General features: G+C 43.5%; 1 protein-coding gene across 2 annotated transcripts in view; it reads left to right on the plus strand.

Moving 5' to 3' along the window:
* The window catches only part of NBAS (NBAS subunit of NRZ tethering complex), a 655,156-nt gene that overhangs the window by 411,912 nt on the left and 220,414 nt on the right, over positions 1–22,830 (plus strand). For both annotated transcript variants that reach the window (XM_075861089.1, XM_075861091.1), the window contains 2 exons: positions 16,839–17,089; positions 19,131–19,465. In XM_075861089.1, coding sequence (XP_075717204.1) covers positions 16,839–17,089; positions 19,131–19,465 — 586 coding nt within the window. The remainder of the gene's footprint in view (positions 1–16,838; positions 17,090–19,130; positions 19,466–22,830) is intronic.

Consider the following 22,830-nt stretch of genomic DNA (forward strand, 5'->3'; position numbering starts at 1 on the left):
ATTGTCCTACTGAAAAGTCTGTCCAGTATCTGCCCTCAATACTTGGTCGGGGCTCCTTTTTCATGAATTACTGCATGAATGCGGCGTGGCATGGAGGCGATCAACCTGTGGCACTGCTGAGGTGTTATCAATGCGGCGTGGCATGGAGGCGATCAGCCTGTGGCACTGCTGAGGTGTTATCAATGCTGCGTGGCATGGAGGCGATCAGCCTGTGGCACTGCTGATGTGTTATCAATGCGGCGTGGCATGGAGGCGATCAGCCTGTGGCACTGCTGAGGTGTTATGGAAGCCCAGGTTGCTTTGATAGCGGCCTTCAGCTCGTCTGCATTGTTGGGTCTGGTGTCTCTCATCTTCCTATTGACAATACCCCATATATTCTCTATGGGGTTTAGGTCAGGAGAGTTTGCTGGCCAATCAAGCACAGTGATACTGAGGATATTAAACCAGGTATTGGTGCTTTGGGCAGTGTGGACAGGTGCCAAGTCCTGCTGGAAAATGAAATCCGGATCTCCATAAAGCTTGTCAGCAGAGGGAAGCATGAAGTGCTCTAAAGTTTCCTGGTATTCGGCTGCGCTGATTCTGGACTTGATATAACACAGTGGACAGTAGAGCAGGGCTTTTTAAGATTTTTCTGTTGGAGCCTCACCATCCACATTTAGACCTCACCAATGGTCAAGGTCCATGCCCAATTTAAAAAATGGTTTATATTTCTCATGAATCCAGAATAACCTTACGACAAAATGGTCTCAATCACATTGCTAAACCAGATATTGTTGCATCGGGGCGCATGCGCGCAGCTGAACATGGTGGACGCGTTCTAGCCAGGCTCCGCACCTCGTGAAGGCATCCCAGCATATATATCGCTAACAGCAGACATCGGGACCCATAAAAGATAGGAGAAGTACCTTAGATGCCCGGGCATCCACCTATGGCCAGAGGGAGCGGCAGACGGGGTAAGCAAAACCAGGCTCAGAGGTCCGTGGCAGACATGCTGATGGCGGCGCCGAACATGGCGGAGCAAGGCCTGCTGCAGCAGCAGCAGGAGACACAGATACAGCCCAGCACATCGGTGTTATCACTGGATTATCCGGTGCTCCTGCGGGAGCATGGCAGTGCATCACCATCGCAGGCACAGGAGGATTTACAGGCAGAGGGCCCCATCCCAGACCTGGGACTGCCGCAGCCAGCGCCCGTTCACGTGCCACAGCACTCGCCCATGCCGCCGGCCATTACTTCCGGATTGACAGAGGACGCCATCTTTTCCTGCATATCGAGAGCTATTCAAGCTCAGATGGGGGAAATAAGCTCCAAGATCGCCGCTGTACACCAAGATCTACATAAAGTGGGGGCTCATATGCAGGCTATTGAATCCAAAATGACCTCCATCACTGCAAGAGTTAACCAGAATACCAGATTTATGGAGGACCTGCAGGAGTAATTGGAGGAGGCGAACACCAGAATTGAGGACCTGGAAAACAGATCCCGACGCTATAATTTCAGGATCAGAGGGGTCCCGGAATCTCAGACGGAGGTACCGGCGGTGGTTCGTATGCTACTCACTACCTTGATACCTGATATATCGGAATCACATATGGAAATTGACCGGGCCCATAGAGCATTGACGGCCATGAGGAGGGATGGACTTCCCAGAGATATTATAGTGAAACTCCACTATTACTCGATTAAGGAGAAAGTGATGGAAAGAGCTAAGGAAGCTTCCGGTGATCACCATTTGTAATACAGTGGTGCAGATATTTGCTGATCTGGCTCCCCAAACCATTCAAAAAAGGCGGATGCTTCGTACTATCTTGCAGACCCTCAAACACCATGCTATCCCATACCGGTGGGCATTCCCATTTCGTCTCCTTTTCATGCGCAATAACAGGCAATATGGCTTCTCTACGCTACAGGAAGGGGAGGATCTGCTGAGGGACTTACATATTCTACCATCCCAGGATAAGTCCAGCTCCCCCCGACTCCCTATACAGGATCCCCCGTTGTCACCAATATGGCGCACCCAAGGAGGCCGTCCAGAGGCGCCTCGGGAACAGAGGGTGGACTCTCGTCGGCAACAATTGAATCCTCCATGACGGATAGGAGGTCGAATATAGAAGCAGTTATTTTCTTTCTCTTTTTCTTTATTCTTCATATCGGCCGGAGATGTCTTCAAACAACACTGATGTTGAGTTTCAGCCTGATATCGCCAGTTGCAGTTCTCAGCGGACTGGGTGCCGGGGCTCCATACGTTGGGGTAGTTATGGGGATTGTTTTTGATTCCCACTTATAGTAATGAAAGTTTGTTTATAAGCTGGCCCGAACAAGGCGAGGAAGGTTCTTGATGTGTCAAGGTCACAGTGAGTTGGTATCCCGGTTACAGATATGTTCGTTTAAAAATGTGAAGTTGGCTTTACCTTATTATTAACATGTGTATGCCTATTATGCTCAGGGATGATATAGGTTAAGGGGTTGAATGTCTGGGTATATATTTACGGAAATGCTGTGCCTTCACGACGGTCTGCTGCCCCCTTTTCGCAGTCTTTTCTTGACTGCCTAGTCGGTAGACTATGTTCGGTACTACCGTGTTTCCCCGAAAGTAAGACAGTGTCTTACTTTCTTTTTATCCCCAAAAGCCCCACTATGTCTTACTTTCGGGGTATGTCTTATATTGGAAAAAAATATACCGTAGCATACGTCCTGGATGACGTTTCAGGCCATGTGACCGCTGCAGCCAATCACAGGTCAATCACAGGCTGCAGCGGTCACATGGACTGCCGCGTCATCCAGGGATGTCGGGCTGGATGTGAAGAGAGGGACGCGTCACCAAGACAACGGCCGGGTAAGTATGAATTTCTTTAACTTTTATTACAGAAAAGGCTGTCCCTTCTCTCTATCCTGCATTACCGTATTTCGGCGCGGTGACGTATGGAGAGGGGGGCAGCGCGGAAGTGGGCAGGAGGCGGCAATACCCCCGTGTTTCCCCGAAAGTAAGACATATGTCTTACTTTCGGGGTACGGCTTATATTAGCCGACCCCCCTGAAACCCCCGATACGTCTTACAATCGGGGGTGTCTTACTATCGGGGAAACACGGTATTGATATTTTGTGTCTGTACTATTTTTGTTCTGTCTCTTACTCCATTACCTTTCCCTTCTTTCCTATTTTTGACCTTTGTCTCTATGGCTGGATCCCAATCAGCACATGGTTCTACCTCCTGCTCTATGATGGCGGTCCTGGAATCTGCTAAGACCTATAGTTTACTCACACATAATGTGCAGGGCCTTAATTCCCCGATCAAGCGTCGAAAAGCTTTCTTGTACTATAAATCCTCTCATGTTGATATACTATTTCTACAGGAAACACATTTCTCTACCTCCTCTGCTCCATCGTACTTTCATAGACACTACTCACAAAAATTTTTGGCTAGTGCCTCTACTAAGCACAGGGGAGTGGGCATATGGCTGTCTCGGTCGGTCCCGTTTACATCTCACAAAACAATCTCTGATCCAGATGGCAGGTACATCTTGGTCTCGGGTCTGTTACACGAATCTCCAATAACCTTTATTAACTACTATGCCCCGAACTCCAATCAACCGGCGTTCTTCCAAGGCATGTGGCGCAAGCTCCACTCATCGATAGAGGGCCCGATAATTATTGGTGGGGATTCTAATATCGCCTTGGACGCGTCCATGGATAAATCCCACGCATTCAGGGTGCGACTTATTCCTCCTACGTCAACCAGCATACAAGTAGCATGTTTCTTCCATTCGGTGGATGTTATAGATGTCTGGCGGGATTTTAATCCCACAGCAAGGGATTATACTTATTTCTCCTCAGCCCCATAATATTCACACCTGTATTGATCATGTTATGATGTCAACTAGCTTACTCCCTAAGGTCACGGACGCTAGGATTTTGGCTACACCATGGTCTGACCATGACCCGATTGTGGTTCGACTGTCAGATTTATGTGGGAGACCGCCTATCGGATCAGGAGATAGTTAAAGAAATCCAAAGGGAATTGGACACATATTTCCTACTTAATAAGGCACCAGACACCTCAATTATGTCCAATTGGGCGGCTCACAAAGCAGTGATTAGGGGAAAATTCATTCAGATAGCCTCGCGTAATAAGAAAAGGTCGAAAGAGGTACTGGCGTTAAAGGAAAGGAAGTTTGCGGATCTGTCCAAGCAATTTAAAACAGACCCTTCGGCAGATATTAAAGCGAAATTAGCGGAAGCTAGAACAGAATTACATTTATGTCAGACAAGCTTGGCGGAAAAAAGCCTGTGATGGTCACAACATAAGTTTTTTTCACAAGGGGACAAACCGGGAACATTACTCTCCAGACGCCTCACGCCCCGATTTAACACCTCATCACCTCCGAAATTGCGCTTGGCGGATGGATCTTTATCACAGAACCCCACAAAAGTTTTAAAAGCCTTTCAGGATTTTTATTCAGCTTTGTACTCAGCACCACCTCAGTTTGATAAAAATAGGGCTATGGTCTTGCTGGAAACAACATTCCCTACTAAACTTTCCCAAGGGGACAGAGAAACACTGGATGCTGAATTTAGCTTGGAAGAGGTATTGGATGTTATTAAAAATCTGAAGGCTCACAAAGCCCCGGGGCCAGATGGGTTTTCCTCAGGTTATTACAAACAATTTAGGGAGGTCTTGGCCCCGCACATGGTTGAACTGTTCAATGCCTATCGGGAGGGTAATACTTTGCCTCCTTTTTCGAATTTAGCTTACATACATCTCATTCCCAAGCCTCATAAGGATCATACAGATCAGGCCAATTACCGCCCAATATCCATTCTCGATGTGGATCTTAAGATTATGACAAAAATTCTGGCGGTTAGATTGAATTCCTTCCTCGCCACATATATACATAAGGACCAGGCGGGATTTATACCCTTCTGCCAGGCGGAGGACCAGACGAGACGGGCTGTGGACATTATTTCAGCAGTCCGCTCGGGGTGGGATGGTACTTTCGGACTTCAAAGTATGTTATTAAGCCTTGACCTTCAGAAAGCCTTTGACTCGCTATCTTGGGAATATTTGTTTTATGTCCTTGAAAGAATGGGCTTTGGTTCCGGCTTTTTGTCTATTCTTAAGATCTTATACTGTCTCCCTACAGCAAAAATAAATTCTAGGGGATTTATGTCGGGAGCCTTTCCAATATGCAGAGGAACGCGACAGGGGTGCCCGCTATCGCCTTCCCTGTTTGCGCTGGCTATTGAGCCGCTGGCCAATCTCATACGAAATTCTCCCGACATTAGGGGAGTGAAGGTGGGAGGAGTAGAACATAAATGTGCATGGTTTGCGGATGACATTCTGCTTTTCATATCGACACCTCTCACATCCTTGCCGAATCTCTTTCATATTCTTGATCAGTTTGGCAAGCTGTCTGGGCTTAAGGTCAACCACTCCAAGTCGGTGGCAATGAATCTTACATTGCCAATTGGGGTAGTAAAGCTCCTAAAACTTAACTTTGATTTTCATTGGGATGCACGTAGATTGACGTATTTAGGTATCAAATTGACACCCACCATAGAGTCCCTCTACAAGGACAACTTCCCTCCACTTTTTCAACAAATAGCTACAGATCTCACTAGATGGTCCCCTCTTAATCTCTCATGGTTTGGTCGCATTGCCTCCATCAAAATGACGATTTTGCCCAGATTGCTCTACTATTTTCGCACGCTCCCTATCGTGGTCCCTCAGAAGGCGCTTAGACAAATCCAAGGGCTCATTATGTCGTTTATTTGGGGTTCTAAAAGACCGAGAATACAGAGACAAACATTATTTTCCCCTAAAACTGCGGGGGGTCTGGGGGTTCCCAATATCCAACATTACTACCATGCCCAGTGGTTGCCACCTTTTGGAACCAGGTATACCAGCTTATTAATACAGTGATCCAAGTCAAACCCCCCCAATGATGTGATTACGGCACTGCTATGCGGTCCTATTCCGGAGGTTCGGGCCCCCGCACGTAAATTTCTCCGATATGTGTTCCTGGCAGCTAAAATAACTATTGCTAGGGCCTGGCGAACACCCACGTTGTCTATGGATATGTTGATCGCTAAGATCTCATGGATAATGGTCAATGACCGCCTAACACATCTGCTGGCTGGTACATTAGACAAATTTGATACCATTTGGGACCCATGGAGGAATCGCACACTTTCGTGAATACATAGAGATGGTTACGAAACCCTTCTACCCTACACCTTTCCTCCCCCCCCCCCTCCCTATCCTTTTTTTGGTCATTGTGTGTTTTTTTCTTTTTTCTCTCTTTTCTCTCTCCCATAGAGGCCACGTTATATATATATATATATATATATATATATATATATATATATATATATATATATACACACATTTATATACTATATATTTTGCAGGAGTTTTGACATCATGACAGATATGTAATGTGAGATTTATTGGAGGCCATGTTGGTCTAATGCCTTGTTTAATTGTGTTACGGAAATGCAAAATCTGAGACTCTGCGAGTCTGTGTTATTACTATATTATTATTTTACAAAACTGTTTAATAAAAAACTATTGAAAACAGATATTGTTGCATCTAGAGAAATCCGCATATGGTCACTCTTGTCAAAACTGCCTCTCCAGCCGTAACGCAAATGATGGCCACCTCACCAGTGATGCCCATCTAAAAAGCACTGATGTAGACCTATGGTATGGCTCTATGTTAAAATAAAAAGGCTGTGGCTAGGAACAAAAAAATCTTGAGGTCAACTGGAGGACTGGAGAAAGGCAGTTACCATTGCGTTTATTGGTGCAACATTGTAAATGACAACGTTTTGTTCCTTTTTTGCTGGTCTTTATAACTTTTAATTACTTTACTAGCAGCCATTCAATGCCCGGTGCATCACGGCGATCGATGGTCAATGAGGCATCTAAAGTTCCTATTACACAGCCCGATATTGACTCTTAAAAAGAGAGTTAATCAATGACGCTCGTTTGCTCCTTTCACACGGAGTAATGATCAGTAATATCTTGGGACAAGCGATCGTTGCTACGATCGATCGCTTGTCCCCCTACATTTCTATCATGTCGGCAGCACATCTCCCTGTTTACACAGAGAGATGCATAAACGATACAATCAGTCGATAAACGAGCATTTGCTCGTTCATCGGTTGATCGTTGTCCGGTTTTCACAGGACAATTATCGGGGACGCGCGTTCATATGAACGCTCGTTTGACCGATCATTGGCCTGTGTAAAAGGGCCCTTACTGTCTTTGGACCCTTAAGCCATATACACCAGCCCTCTTTTTTTCTCTGTGTGCTCATCGTGAGATTTCCACTCTTGATTGACCAGTTGCTTGTACTCCCCCCCACCCCCCACACACATGTGATTTGATTGTCGGGATAGTTCTACTATGTTTGACCAGCTTAGGCCACGTATGGTGTATTTGATGTGTTGAATTGCACTATTTGCAGAGGTATGCATAAGTTTACTATAAAGGCGACATCTTTGATCTGGTCACTGTATGACCCATTTCATGCTTTAGTCATTTTTACTAGAAGAAAGGAGTTGAGAGTCCAAGTTTTTGAATTGGATTAAAGAAGAATATTGGTCTTCAGAGTCACTTCCATGTTCACAGAGAGCTGCTGGATCTTCATACTTGTTATTTCCTCTGTAAATTTCAGAATGGTCATTCTAACAGAGTAATTTAACTGAAGTGCAAATGGAAGACAGACTCATTGCTGGCATGCTATACATAATTTAATCAGGGCAAATTACCCGATTTCATCATTCATTAAAGTACGTTGTAAAGATTGGCTCTCATGGATCCTCCGAAGAATTACACTCAAATCAAAACGAGTTGCTCATATACAGAAGAAATGAACACTTCAGCATCCTATTGTTCAATTCATTCCCTTTTAGAGATGCAAAATTATAAGTGAGAAAAAGAAAGGACATTTGTGACCTCGTAAGACATAACATATTGCAAATAATTTTTTATAACACCGGATAAGTTTGTGGGTCTTCCAGAAAAAAACTGCTTGGCTGCTATTTTTGGGGAGTGGTTTCGTAATTGCTCTGTTTCTCTACAGGAAAAATTAGGCAGCGCAAAGGGTTATTTTTTTTCCAATGATAAAGGGGTATCTAGTTTAAAAATTAGTATTCAGAACTCTCATTTATATATCAGAGCAGAGAGAGGCTATATGAAGTTTGTCTCCTGCACATCTGTGCATTACACAGACATCACATTAATTTGAATAGGTACAATGTAACACTTCACTTCCCCTGTGGGGGAGCTGTAGCGGAATTGAGCAGTCTTTGCTATGTCCCGCTGTATAATACAGCTGGTCACTGGGGGTTTCTGCAGCGGTTCACTCAGTGATCCGCTTAGCACTGTGGTTAGCACTGTTGCCTTGCAGTGCTGAGGTCCTGGTTTTGAATCCGACCAAGGTCAACATTTGCGCTGAGTTTTTATGTTCTCCCCATGTCTGCAGGGTTTTCCTCTGGTTTCCTCCCACACTCCATAATACATGATGGCTTAATTGGCCCATTCACACGAGAGTATCCATTTCACGCGCGTGAATCTGGTCCGTGTGTGTGTAGCATTCTGTATCAGTGTGCTTCGCAAGTGGCATGCGTTATTCACGCACTCGCAAAGCACATCTTTTTTATTATTATTTTAAGTTGAATTAATGCGCAAATCACGTACTGCACACGGATGTGCATCCGTGTGCGGTGCATGGTTTTCACACACCCATTGACTTCAATTAATAATGTCAGCGCTATATATGCAACAGAAATAAATCCTTATCCAAAGCAGACAACCTCTTTACAAAACCAGATCAATTTACCTAGTGGAGGGTTCCAAACATAACATTTATTGGTTAGTACCAAATTACAATGCGTAGTGTGACAAAGGAGAAGCTCAGTTTTGTTATTTTCCTATATTTTCTGCAGCACATGTGGCGGCTGAACAGCCTGCACTATTGGACAGATAAAACACATGGAAACTACAGAGATTTATGTACTGTATTATTTTTTCCTTTTTTTTGGTATGCAGCAGGAAGTTTTTAAAATTGAACTGTGTAAAGCCGGCCATACACTTGAGGTAAAAGTAGACTCCGTCAACTGTTTTTGGCAGAATTTGCTGATCTCCTGTGTATTAGGGCCTACGAATTGACAGTAGATGTTGGGGGATCCTTTCTTCCTGCAGGAGATAAGCCGCTGCCAGAAGTGTCTGGCAGCAGCTTATTTCTCTCTGTCCATTGAAATAAACATGCATGCTCTCCCGAGCTGAACATGCATGTGTATAGTGGAGTCTGGAGAACTCGCTATCTGACCGTTATCTCAAGTGTATTGCCAACTTAAAGGGTAACTAAGCTTTCAAAAAACTTTTGACATGTCAGCAGTTTTTATTGGTGGGGGTCCGATCACTGAGATCCCCACTGATTGCTAAAATGAAGCTGCAGTAGCGCTTGAGTGAGCGCTGTTCTACTTAGTTTCTGATCGGCTTTCCTCAGAAAGCCGAGCGACTGGTGTCCGGACTCATAGACTTTTTATTGAGCCCGTACGGAAAGTCGATCAGAAACGATGCAGCACAGCTTTAGCGATCGGTGGGGGTCTTAGTGCTCGGACCCCTACCGATCAAAACTTCTGACATGTCACTATGACATGTTGAAAGTTTCGTTACCCTTTAACAAGGAAAGGGAGATATAACTTCCTGTGACCAATTTGGCATGTACTGGCACATGTCCTTAAATGGTAGTCACCCGAATTGAGTCATGTGGTTACTAGGCAACCTGAACTTACACAGAACTACTGAATACAAGCAATATAATGCTGCATACATTTGCGTTATTGCTTATATCATATGTAAGTCATTAATACAGAGTGAGATTTTAGCGAATACTGGAATACTTTCTTAACTGAAACCTAATAAAATGTGTAATGGTTTTAAATTCAGAGCTATGAAGGGAGTTCATAGGTTAAATGGAGTTGTGTATAGAATCATTTTACAGCACGCTTTTATAATCGCTAATGTCTTTAAGATCAAAAGGTGTTTTTCCTGTAAAATATTTTTTTAAGACTTGTATACTGAAACACTGTGTGACTACCGCCTTGTCACCTGGCTGTAGTAAAACGTATAACTCAGGACCAGTGAATCCATTAACGACAAAGTATTACGATGTAGAATCTGTACATAGGAATCAATAAGTGCTACAACCCTCCACGTAAATCAGTTTTATTTCCTAAATATTTCATTAACACTGCTCACTTGTAAGGCTCAATCTTCCACATCTAACACATAATGCCCATTCCAAATACATAAGTGTCACGAATCATTGTCCAAGTCTGGTACGATCTTAGATGGAAAATGGAATGCCGCATAGATTTCGCCAGGAAATTCAGTAATTCATCCAATATTTGTTGTACGATGGATAATAATTTAACTATTCTGTTAATTTTATGATTTAACAGGTCCTTAAAGGGGTTTTCCGGTTTTATGTAAATAATACTTAATCACTGTATAACGAAAAGTTATGCAACTTTCTAATATACCTTGTGTTTTAATTCCTCACTGTTTTCAAGATATTAGTTTGCTGTCATTGAATGAGAATACTTTTTATATTCGCAAGCTGAAAACCCTGTACATAGCTAGTCCTGTCCTCAGCTGAGAAGTAGATATAATTGTATCCAGTCTAGGCAATGCTCTATGAGCTAAACAGCCTGGACTCCAGACTGATACATTGTAGCAAATTATCAGAGAGATTTGTGCTGCTAATAATGATGTATTCTTTATTCATATATATTTAAAGGGAACCTGTCACCAGCATTTTACCTATTGAACACTACTCTCCCCTCTCTGGCCGCTGCTGTCTAAAGTTTATTGCCATTATCCCCTCTCCTAAACTTCTCCTCCTACCGGAAATAACGGTCTGCAAACATTTTGCTCTTTTTATGGTAATAATCCAGCAGTCTCGTTCGTTCCTCTTCATGCGCCCGCCCACCGCCAAAATCTGGCCCGTGAATGGCAAAATCTCATCTGAGATAGCACGCATGCGCGCATCATGTATGGTCCGACACCCTTCCCTGCATTGTCCAGGCCTCAAATCTAGTTGCTGTGCATTCTCCGCTATGGTGTCCCGTCGTGCGCACGCACCAGAACAGGTCATTGATGAGCCAGATTTTGTGTGTGCTGGGGGAGGCAATGAGCTGTCAATAAACAGTAAGGAGGCAGGGTTAACTCTGATAGGCTTGAGGAATGAAGATATGACTCTTGTCAAATGAAGATATGATTTTCTTTATTCTTATTAGCATACGGCACGGGAACACTAAAAAACAGGTACAGAGCCTACTTAGAAGGTAATTATAGGTTACATAAAAATGATTTTTCACCCACTTCCACCAGGTACTGCGGGTTTAATAGGTGAAATGCTGGTGACAGGTTCCCTTTAAGTTAGTAATGAGGACTTGCTTCCGCGCTCATTACCCACTTCAATTGACAGACATCCAACCTCACAGTATCCAGAGGTCGCACCGTGCAATGTGTTGTGCCCCTCAGCCTTCAATAGTGTTGTGTGCATGGTTACACAACAAAACAAGGTGAGCACAGAACCACCCGTACTGACTTTTAGACCTGGTACCCTGCGGTACTGCACTGTGGGCGCAGCTCATTCTGTTTTCTCTAATGTATTTAAGGACGGTCTACGACTTTACAGAAGGTTGTGGCAGCCTTAATTTTTCTTTGAAAAGGAAAGTGTGCCGGATTAGACCATAGAAGTAGTCACATCAATTGAGGAAGCCACTCGGATCAGCAAATTCTATACAAGTCCAGGGTTATTCCGTCTGGGCAACTCCTTTTCCAAATGAGTACCTACCGGGTGATCAGCTGAAACTGAGGGCTGCTCCACATTTCTATTACAGGGCTTACTGCAGGAGAAATGTGGTTTTACATGGCACCCATTCAAATGAATCATTTACAATTTTGTACATGGTCGCGTTGAGTCGTCTCCGCTGTGGCTAAAAGAGGAGGGTTCCGAATAGGGTTTAGGAACGGGGTTAGTTCTAAATTTTACCTAGATTACAAGATATTTCCTGGCCTGGATACGTGATCAGTCACAGTATGGTTCTCTGGTCACTGATTCCCATAAATGTAATTTCTCATCTTTACTGGATTGTAATTTTGACGATTCATAGTTCATTCATTAGGGTTAAATATTGAAAAATGTGTTCAATGCAACTGTGAACCGAAGAACCCAATTATTCTCATAATAAGCACTGCCCATGCCACGATCAATGAAAACTGAGGATATCTCCTATACATGTAGGATGAAGATGATTCCAGAGATAAACGAAATGTCAATATATTAGTCCTATAGCTCTGCGCTATATTAAAGCAGATGTACAATGTTTAAGAATGTATATAAGTGATCAATAGATAAATGTCTGCTGTGTTATAAAAAGTGTGAACATCTGTAAACCTGGAAGAGAAATAATGTATGCAGAAAGATTTTAAAAAAAATTTTAAGAACTTAAAAAGGGACATTAAAACAAAAAAAAGATTAAAAAAATATTTTTTAATAACTGAAATATTGCCGTTTTTGCATGTGCTGACATCTAGTGGTTTGACAGACACTGTGGACTGGTTTAAAAAAATATTTTTTTTATTACCTTACTAGTTGGTAGATTAGTGAGGGGGCATGGTTATCTGTGGAGGATTGTTGGTGTCACAGTAAAGGGGCAGATGTATCTATGGAGTTAGGTTGATGTCCCAGGGTTTAGGTATAGTGTTTTCTCTAGTGGACTGGTGACATCTCAGAGTAAGAAGACAGGCTTATCTGTAAACAAAATAAGTTGTCGCGTAAAAAAATGGTCCGTTATCTTTGGTGGGCTGGTGATGTCACAGAGTTTGAGGGCAGGGTTGCCTGTGGAGGACTGGTGATGTCACAGTGCAGACTTATCTGTGGAGGACTACTGATGTCACAGTGCAGACTTATCTGTGGAGGACTGCTGATGTCACAGTGCAGACTTATCTGTGGAGGACTGGTGATGTCACAGTGCAGACTTATCTGTGGAGGACTGGTGATGTCACAGTGCAGACTTCTCTGTGGAGGACTACTGATGTCACAGTGCAGACTTCTCTGTGGAGGACTGGTGATTTCACAGTGCAGACTTATCCGTGGAGGACTACTGATGTCACAGTGCAGACTTATCCGTGGAGGACTGCTGATGTCACAGTGCAGACTTATCTGGAGGAGGACTGGTGATGTCACAGTGCAGACTTATCCGTCGAGGACTGGTGATGTCACAGTGCAGACTTATCCGTGGAGGACTGCTGATGTCACAGTGCAGACTTATCTGGAGGAGGACTGGTGATGTCACAGTGCAGACTTATCCGTCGAGGACTGGTGATGTCACAGTGCAGACTTATCTGTGGAGGACTGGTGATGTCACAGTGCAGACTTATCCGTGGAGGACTGCTGATGTCACAGTGCAGACTTATCTGGAGGAGGACTGGTGATGTCACAGTGCAGACTTATCTGTGGAGGACTGGTGATTTCACAGTGCAGACTTATCCGTGGAGGACTACTGATGTCACAGTGCAGACTTATCCGTGGAGGACTGCTGATGTCACAGTGCAGACTTATCTGGAGGAGGACTGGTGATGTCACAGTGCAGACTTATCCGTGGAGGACTGCTGATGTCACAGTGCAGACTTATCTGGAGGAGGACTGGTGATGTCACAGTGCAGACTTATCTGTGGAGGACTACTGATGTCACAGTGCAGACTTATCCGTGGAGGACTGCTGATGTCACAGTGCAGACTTATCTGTGGAGGACTGGTGATGTCACAGTGCAGACTTATCTGTGGAGGACTGGTGATGTCACAGTGCAGACTTATCTGTGGAGGACTACTGATGTCACAGTGCAGACTTATCCGTGGAGGACTACTGATGCCACAGTGCAGACTTATCCGTGGAGGACTGCTGATGTCACAGTGCAGACTTATCCGTGGAGGACTACTGATGTCACAGTGCAGACTTATCCGTGGAGGACTGGTGATGTCACAGTGCAGACTTATCTGGAGGAGGACTGGTGATGTTACAGTGCAGACTTATCTGGAGGAGGACTGGTGATGTTACAGTGCAGACTTATCTGGAGGAGGACTGGTGATGTCACAGTGCAGACTTATCCGTGGAGGACTGCTGATGTCACAGTGCAGACTTATCTGGAGGAGGACTGGTGATGTCACAGTGCAGACTTATCTGTGGAGGACTGGTGATGTCACAGTGCAGACTTATCTGTGGAGGACTGCTGATGTCACAGTGCAGACTTATCTGTGGAGGACTGGTGATGTTGCAACCTTTTGTCTCCTTGTTTTTACCTGTGAGGCCCTATAAAATAAAAGAAATTATTGTTTTCCTCAAGTTTTAAAATATATTATAGTAGAGACCACAGAAAGCCATATAAAAGGGGAAGTTTGTATTAGACCAGTGGGAAGTTTTACTTCTACTAATCATATACATATGTCAAGCAACTATGGAAAGTTCAAACGTTTTATAAACTATAAACATCTGAATGGCTCATTTAAAGGGAGGGATCATATTCACAGCAAAGCAATTTACAACTTGTTGGAAAATCTTTTTGTACAATATTGAATTCCTCCGATCATCAAAGTTTCTATAACCTTCTATTTGTCAGATAATATTATTGGCTGTGTACGGTCAGCTTGAGGGCTTACTTAGGTTTTTTGGCCAAGGCAAGCACTGGATGTTTTGGGCTTTTTGTTACTCTAGTTTCTTCACTTGTTAAAGGACATTAAATAGATGTAGCAGCTTCTTGTGATATCCGGTTGCGGTTTTATAGGACCGCAGATAACAACCTACTACAGTCTCCTAACTCAAAGATTTGTCATAATGCATAAGATAAAAATAAGGAAAGCTGCAGTCGTTGGATCTGTTAGCAGTGATCTGAAGATGACTATTTAGACTAGTTCTGTTTAATTGTGCTGCATTTACCAGAAAGTAAATTCATGGGCATTATGTAAGAAAGTGTGTGTTTTTATATATATATATATATATATATATATATATATATATATATATATCCGCACATCCACATCAGAGACCTGCTGAGTGATTTTAGCTGCTTGCATACTATAGCATTAGTTTCAGGTAGGGGTCCACTACTGGTAACATCTAGCTTTGATCATTGCCCTATATGTGCACAATGCCAGTGGGTGAGGGAGACAATATGGTGATACCAGCTGCTGCTATACTATACAGTCCTGGTCATGTGTCCCCTTTATCCTATACTGTCCAGTCCTGTTATGTCCCCTTTATCCTATACTGTTCAGTCCTGGTTGTGTCCCTTTATCCTATACTGTTCAGTCCTGTTGTGACCTCTTTATCCTATACTGTTCAGTCCTGGTTGTGTCCCTTTATCCTATACTGTTCAGTCTTGTTGTGTCCCCTTTATCCTATACTGTTCAGTCCTGGTTGTGTCCCTTTATCCTATACTGTTCAGCCCTGTTGTGTCCCCTTTATCCTATACTGTTCAGCCCTGTTGTGTCCCCTTTATCCTATACTGTTCAGCCCTGTTGTGTCCCCTTTATCCTATACTGTTCAGTCCTGGTTGTGTCCCCTTTATCCTATACTGTTCAGTCCTGGTTGTGTCCCCTTTATCCTATACTGTTCAGTCCTGTTGTGTCCCCTTTATCCTATACTGTTCAGTCCTGTTGTGTCCCCTTTATCCTATACTGTTCAGTCTGGTTGTGTCCCCTTTATCCTATACTGTTCAGTCCTCTTGTGTCCCCTTTATCTTATACTGTTTAGACTGGGTAGCATATGAGACCTGTACGATATGTTCAGATAACACTAAACAGAGAATCCCTGTGCCATGCACCACCATGTTTGACCCCACGCTGGACATACGTCAGTTTTTCACTTAGTGTTAATTTTTTGTAAATTAAAAGGCTGTGCACGGAAACCAAATACAGTGAAGATTCCTTTAAACATATGATATGAATTATAAATTTTTTATGCAAATTTTGTTTACAGAATTATCTGGTTTCAGCAAATTTTGGTTATTCTTTGCATAATAAAAAGTTATAACATTTTCAATATATTTTCTGTATCAATTACTGACGGTTTTAAGATCTATGCTTGCTTTCATTGAATAAGAGCCTTCATTGTTTACTTCTCTTGGATAAGAATCTGTTGTAGTCATGTGATGACACGCAGGTTCACGGTTTGCAGTATGTTTTGTGTATACATCGGGAAGGCTCCCGACACATATGCCAAGTGTATCCATAGGGCCCATTGACCCAATGTAAGCCAAGAGTGTCCTTGTTTTTTTACTGTATGGAATTGTGGAGTTGTCTACGATATAAAATGAGGCGGCATGTAATTAAAAAAATATATAAAATGTTTACCATGCAGTATGCATTGTTAGATTTACAAAGTGACTCTATGGGCATAATTTGCCACCGTATCCCTATATAACATGGCATATGTCGCAGCCTTTCATCTGAAGGCTGAAACGCAATGTGCATAGAGTCTTACAGTACAGGTATTAGAGTTTTGTTTTGGAACGAGCCGTTCACCTGGATGTCCATTACGTGACCAGGACAGATTTTTATTCACTGGAAGTAAACCGTAACGGTTCCTGATGAATGACGGCAAGCAGAGATCTTGAAAAACGGTGAAGAATTAATACAGAAAGTCTATTGGAAAATTGTGCAACTTTTCGTTATACAATGAATAGCCTTTATTTGCTCAAACCAGACAAAACCTTCAACTATTATTACTGTTCTAATATATTATACATGACGTTATTTACAGATTGTCTACAACAGAAATAGAAGAACGAGCAAAATCCCTCGGCTTGTTTGACACTTTAAAAGTGAACCCCGAAGCTTTCCTTGAGCACATGGCCAAATATGTCTATCCCACCATAGAAGGCAGAGACCTCCGAAGACTTCTGTATTATTTCACTCTCCTGGAGAACTGTGGCTGCTCGCAGTATGTCAAGCACAACATCAAACCCGACTCTCACGTCAAACTGCTGAAAAAGCTGAAGGCGGTGGCATCAGGTACGTCCTATGCTTCTAGGCCCTGTACATGGAGGGGTGTAGGGGCCAGTGTGCCCGGCTGCCACGGGTGGCGTGGGGGCTCTGGTGTCCTTGTCTGGGCTACAACTGGCGGCATGCATAAGATGAAATCTCGCAACATTGGCGTATCTGTTCTTTACAGAAGAAAGTTCAACGTCTTCATTTACTATGTATTACAGACTCCTTGTTAATTAGAAATCTCATCTGGTTTCAGAATCATATTTTTGTACATGATGATATGGCTTTAGAGGTATGCCGAGGACAGTCTATCCACATGGATCATGTCCTGTATTTTACGATTAACTGGAAAAGCGGTAGGCTGGGAAATATAATGGTTATATTTATATTATAGAATAGAAAAAATTGATAGTATTTAATAGCAATAACATTAAAACCAGTTACTGGTGAGGTGAATAACATAGATGATCTGGTTACAATGGCGCCTGTCAATGGCATATATCAGTCAATTCTTGAAGTTGATGTGTTGTAAGCAGGAAAATCGGGTAAGTGTAAGGATCTGAACAACTTTGACCAAGCCAAACCGTAATGACTAGTGGACTGGGTCAAAGCAACTCCAAAACTGCAGATTTTGTGGGGTATTCATGGTATGCAGCGGTTACTACCTATCAAAAGTGGTCCAAGGAAGAACAACGGGTGAAACGGCAGCAGTTCATTTCTGAAAAAGTTACTGCTGGATATGATAGAAAAGTGTCAGAACACAGAGGGCATCCCAGCTTGTTGTGTTTAGGGCTGCGTAGCTGCAGGCCGGTCAGAGCGTCTATGGTGTTCCCCGTCCACTACTGAAAGAGCCTACAATGGATGTATGAGCATCAGAACTGGACTATGGAGCAATGGAAGAGGGCGTCCTGGTCTAATGAATCCAGTTTTCTTTTACATCTTGTAGATGCCGGGTGCGTGTTGTTTACATAGGGAAGAGATGGAAACCAGGATTCACTATGGGAAGAGGACGGCGGAGGCAGTGTGATGCTCCGGGCAATGTCTTGTTTGGAAACTTTGGGACCTGGCATTCATGAGGATGTTACTGAGACATGTACCAACTACCTAAACATTGCTGCAAACCAAGTGCACCCCTTCATGTCGACAGTATTCCCTAATGGCAGTGGTCTCGTTCAGCATGATAATGCCCCTGCCACACTGCAAACATTGTTCAGGAATAGTTTGAGAAAAATGACAGAGTTCAAGGTGTTGACTTGTCTCCAAATTCCCAAGATGTCAGTCTGATCGAGCATCTGTGGGATTTGCTGGAAAAACAAGTCCGATCCATGAAGAACCTACCTCACAACTTACAGGTCTTATGGCCAGATACCACAGGAACCTTCAGAGGTTTTGTGGTGCCCATGCCGCGACTGGTCAGAGCTGTTTTAGTGGCACGAGGGGGATCTACACAAATATTAGGCAGATGGTTTTAATATTATGGCTGATTGGTGTATGTGTGTGTGTATATATATAATTGTTTAAATTATTCCGCATTTCATGCTATCGTGGTCCATCATTCTACTTCTCTAAGCAGATATTATAATGAAGTGTTGTGTCTTCAGCCTCAGAGTAATAACAGGTGTTAGTAGAAACTCTTTGGAGGCTTCATGCGAGGGTGGGTACATCTGGCTTCTCACCTGTTGCAGTAACACAACATCTCTTGGTCCCAAGGGTAATGAATAGTGAGGCCGGTTGTCCAACAGGAAATTTTCTGTGTAATTCAGTTCAACGGCAGATATGTTTATTTTTAAACAGTCAGATGTCGCATAGTAGAGTTGCTCTGATGTAGCAGATCGGAGGATGTCCGGTGCCACGGCGTGGGGTTGCCCTAATTTAGCAGAATGGGATGGTGTCACGTGCCGCAGAGATGTTTGTCTTTTGCCACAGTTTACCTTCATTATTGTAACACAGTTGTCGTCATGTTCGAAAAATGCAGTCGAGTATAATGACGAATTTAGCTCGGCTACGTCTGTAGCACTTCTATTTCATTATAGATAATCTAGTGCTTCTGTTTTGTTTTTCACAGGTCTGGATTATAAGAGAATGACAGATGCCAGTGTGAACCCCTTCGAGTCATTGGCACCCGTACTCACCAGTCATAATGTACTCGCTATTTCCAAGCTGGCTGCAAGAATCCCAGATTTAGATGGGAACATGCTTTCCTCTAGTTCTGTCCATGCAGCTTGGCTAAAAAAACTGTTTTGGAACGGTGACCCCCAGCTTCTCAAGGAAGCGCCGCAAACTGCGGGCGACTGGTCCAATGCCTACAACATCTGCAGGAAATACTTTGACAGACTGACGCCCAGCGATTTGATCACATTTATCGATGAAATCACATTCAGTTCACGTGCTGTTGGCAAGGTAATCTCCACTAATGTATCTGACCTGGTCACACATAGTCTGGTCCATTCATATACATAGGAAATATTTAGAATTAATACTAGAAACCTGGAGTTCCGGTGTTGTCACCATTCAAGTCAATGGAGTGATGGATCATAGAAGCGTTAGGATCCATTTTGCTTTCCATTCTGATCCGTTGAAAACTAAAGTGTGACGCCAATTCACCAATACTATATAGAGTAACTACAATTGATAAGAAAAAAATGTGGTAATCCCAAAGTACTCGCCATAATCCACCAGTAATAGGTTATATCTACCAGTATTCCTTTAAAAATGACATATAATAATTTTGAAGAATATATAACCAATGCCCTATTAAAGAATTCCATGTTTTCCAAGATTGTAAAATCTGCAAAGTGCGAATGAGGCCTAAAAAATCAGCTATTGTTTTTCCCCCCCAGAAACAGTGCCACTCTCGACCATAGGCTGTGTTTAGTATTGCAGGTCATCCCCATTCAGGCAAATTAAGCTGTGCTGCTCTAACTGACACAGCCCATTGGCAAGAGTGCCACTGTTTCTAAAAGAAAACAGACCCTCTCTCTAATCACGGACAATCCCTTTAAACTGCTCTCAGTATTTCACTTGGCCACCAGTCACAGAGCTTACTTACAAAGTCCATTCATATTAGGAGGTAAGAGGGAAACGTTTCTCTGAACCCAAAACTGCCCGCCGCCCCAGGCTTTGAACTATAAGTGTAGTATTATATTGTCATTATTACGGGGGGTTGTATATAACTGGCCTATAGAGAAAAAACGAATAACTCATTTGATGCAGCAGAAAACAACTTGACTGATACACGGAGCCGAGTGTAACATATGGATGGGCAGAGTGAATGGATTTTAATAGATTATTTGGGTTCTATGTAGGACATTGAGGGCAGTTGAGATCAGTTTTATTTGCATTGGATGAATTAGATTTTGCAGCACCTGAATTTTACTTATGAGTTTTAGTTGCGGTATATGAATTTTTCATGAAATATTCAGCACAAAGCACCACTATGGCACAAATATTTTGGCAATAAAAAATTAATACATGCTGTTTTTGTCACGTATGAGAAAGTTTCTAGGGGACTTCATTGTGGAACTGCATATAACCCCCATGCGTTGTGTGAATAGGGCTATTAAAAGTTGTAGAATTTTACAAAAGCTGCTGCCTATGAACATGGTCTTTAGATTTTTGTATTTGAACTTGTTGTTCTTCTCGGGATTCTTTAGTAAGTAGGAGCTGTCTCGTAATTCACATGTAGTCTTTAGAAATTGTCTTTTGTCTACATTCACTAAATGGGCAAGAATTGGCAAGGAGAGTTATGATGGTGAACTTCTAAACATCAACACTTGCACTATTGCTGGCTGGTACATACTAATAGTCTGGACTGATACTAAGCGGTTAGCTTGGACTAATACTTTGCAGGTAGTCTGGGCTGGCAGTTTCCAGATAGTCTGGGCCGCTACTTTTCAGGTAGCCTGGGCTAGTGCTTTGCGGGTGTCATTGGCCGGTGTTTTGTAGTTTGTACTGTTCCTCAGCAGGCAGCCCGGGCCGCTGTTCCTCGGCGGGCAGCCCGGGCCGCTGTTCCTCGGCGGGCAGCCCGGGCCGCTGTTCCTCGGCGGGCAGCCCGGGCCGCTGTTCCTCGGCGGGCAGGCCGGGCCGCTGTTCCTCGGCGGGCAGCCCGGGCCGCTGTTCCTCGGCGGGCAGCCCGGGCCGCTGTTCCTCGGCGGGCAGCCCGGGCCGCTGTTCCTCGGCAGGCAGTAATACAGAAATGAGTTACGTACATGTCATTGGAACTCCTCTATAGACGTGTATTATATTTAGTGCACTTGCTCTGTATTTCAGTTGCATTGCTTCATATAGATCTGCTGTGCGTAGAACAGGCCAGATGTTCACTGTACAATTCCAAGTGTTTAACTTAATAACTTTTTCAAGAATGAGGACGGCAGAGAGAGCTGAGTGCAGAGGAAAAGATACCTCCATCCAATGCATGCTAATGACATGAATCATTCTGTAAGCCCTGAATATTCATGCAGAAAGCACTCAAGTGTCTGCTAGAATGATACCGAGTAATTACCGGCTCCGTGAAATGCTTGGCGGCCTTCATGTCTTTGGTAGTTTTATTTCTTTGCTTCATTGCCTTCTGATATATGAAGTGTTAAATTGTTGTATCATATTTTATATTTTTTGGCTATACGTTACTCACAACTTGCCATCTGCCTCTATGGTGGAAAACTTAGAGGACTATGTTGGCTTTTCTGTCAGACAAATGTGCCACGTGCCCCGCAGCCTGAAAACATTGGCATGAACAGCATCCAGAGCTGTCAAATGGGCTGGAAGAGCGACTGAGATCGCACGCTGCCCTACTTATAAACTGGCAAATTCCGAAACTCCGCTGATATTCATAGTCACACATCTGTATAGTAAGTCTATGGAGGAGCTGCATGCAATGACTACTATGTATGCAGCTTGTGCGTAGACTCCCTGTATGGACCGGCTTGGGTAAACGGACGTAGGTAAATGTCCATATAGACCAGTTCCCAAGATTTTGTCTCGGACCGAACCAAAACTGGAACATTTTTACTAATGAGTAGAACATTGACCACTGAACTCTGTAGTGAGTGAACCATATGGTCTTAGTGATCTGCATTTTTACTATGTTCATGATAAATGGATTATTACACCTAAATGCCGGTAATATACATATGGACTAACAGAGGAGGGTCCCCCGGGGAGGCAGACGTACCGTATGTGCGACCTGTGCAGTTGCACGGAAGCCAAGTATGTAAGGGGAGGGGGTCACTCACCCTAAATTCCGCTTCCTACTGTCTTATATTGCATGTAAGAAAATTAGATCGTTCATGTAGTGCGCTATTCCTGGGGAATTGTTAAGAGACATATAGGGGTGCTCTATGCTGAAATATTCAAGAGCACCCCTTTATGTCAAGAGCACCCCTTTATGTCATAAGTATCCCTATACTGCTCTCGCACAGGACACTCTTCTGTCTGTGTCCGCTCCTGGTGCCCCGCTAGTGACTTGCTGTATTGGCCACAACATAGAGCTGCTGCAAACTGTGGTTCTACTGTGGAGGGCTGAGCGAGGCCATATACAATATGATCGCCTATTCGTTTTTATTGTCTCCAAGTATCACAACTGCATTGTTGTAGTAGGAATGTGTAACCACCCGCACATTCCCCAGAGGCCCTCAGGCTGTCGCTTTAAAGCTGTATTCAGATGAGCGTGTGCGAAGTCGGCCGTGAAAACCTGCAGGTGTTGACATCCGATTTACAGCTGCACGGGACTCGTTTTCACGAATCCAATATAGACTTGAATCTATTGT

This window comes from Rhinoderma darwinii, chromosome 4 (assembly GCF_050947455.1).
Source record: "Rhinoderma darwinii isolate aRhiDar2 chromosome 4, aRhiDar2.hap1, whole genome shotgun sequence".
NCBI lineage: Eukaryota > Metazoa > Chordata > Amphibia > Anura > Rhinodermatidae > Rhinoderma > Rhinoderma darwinii.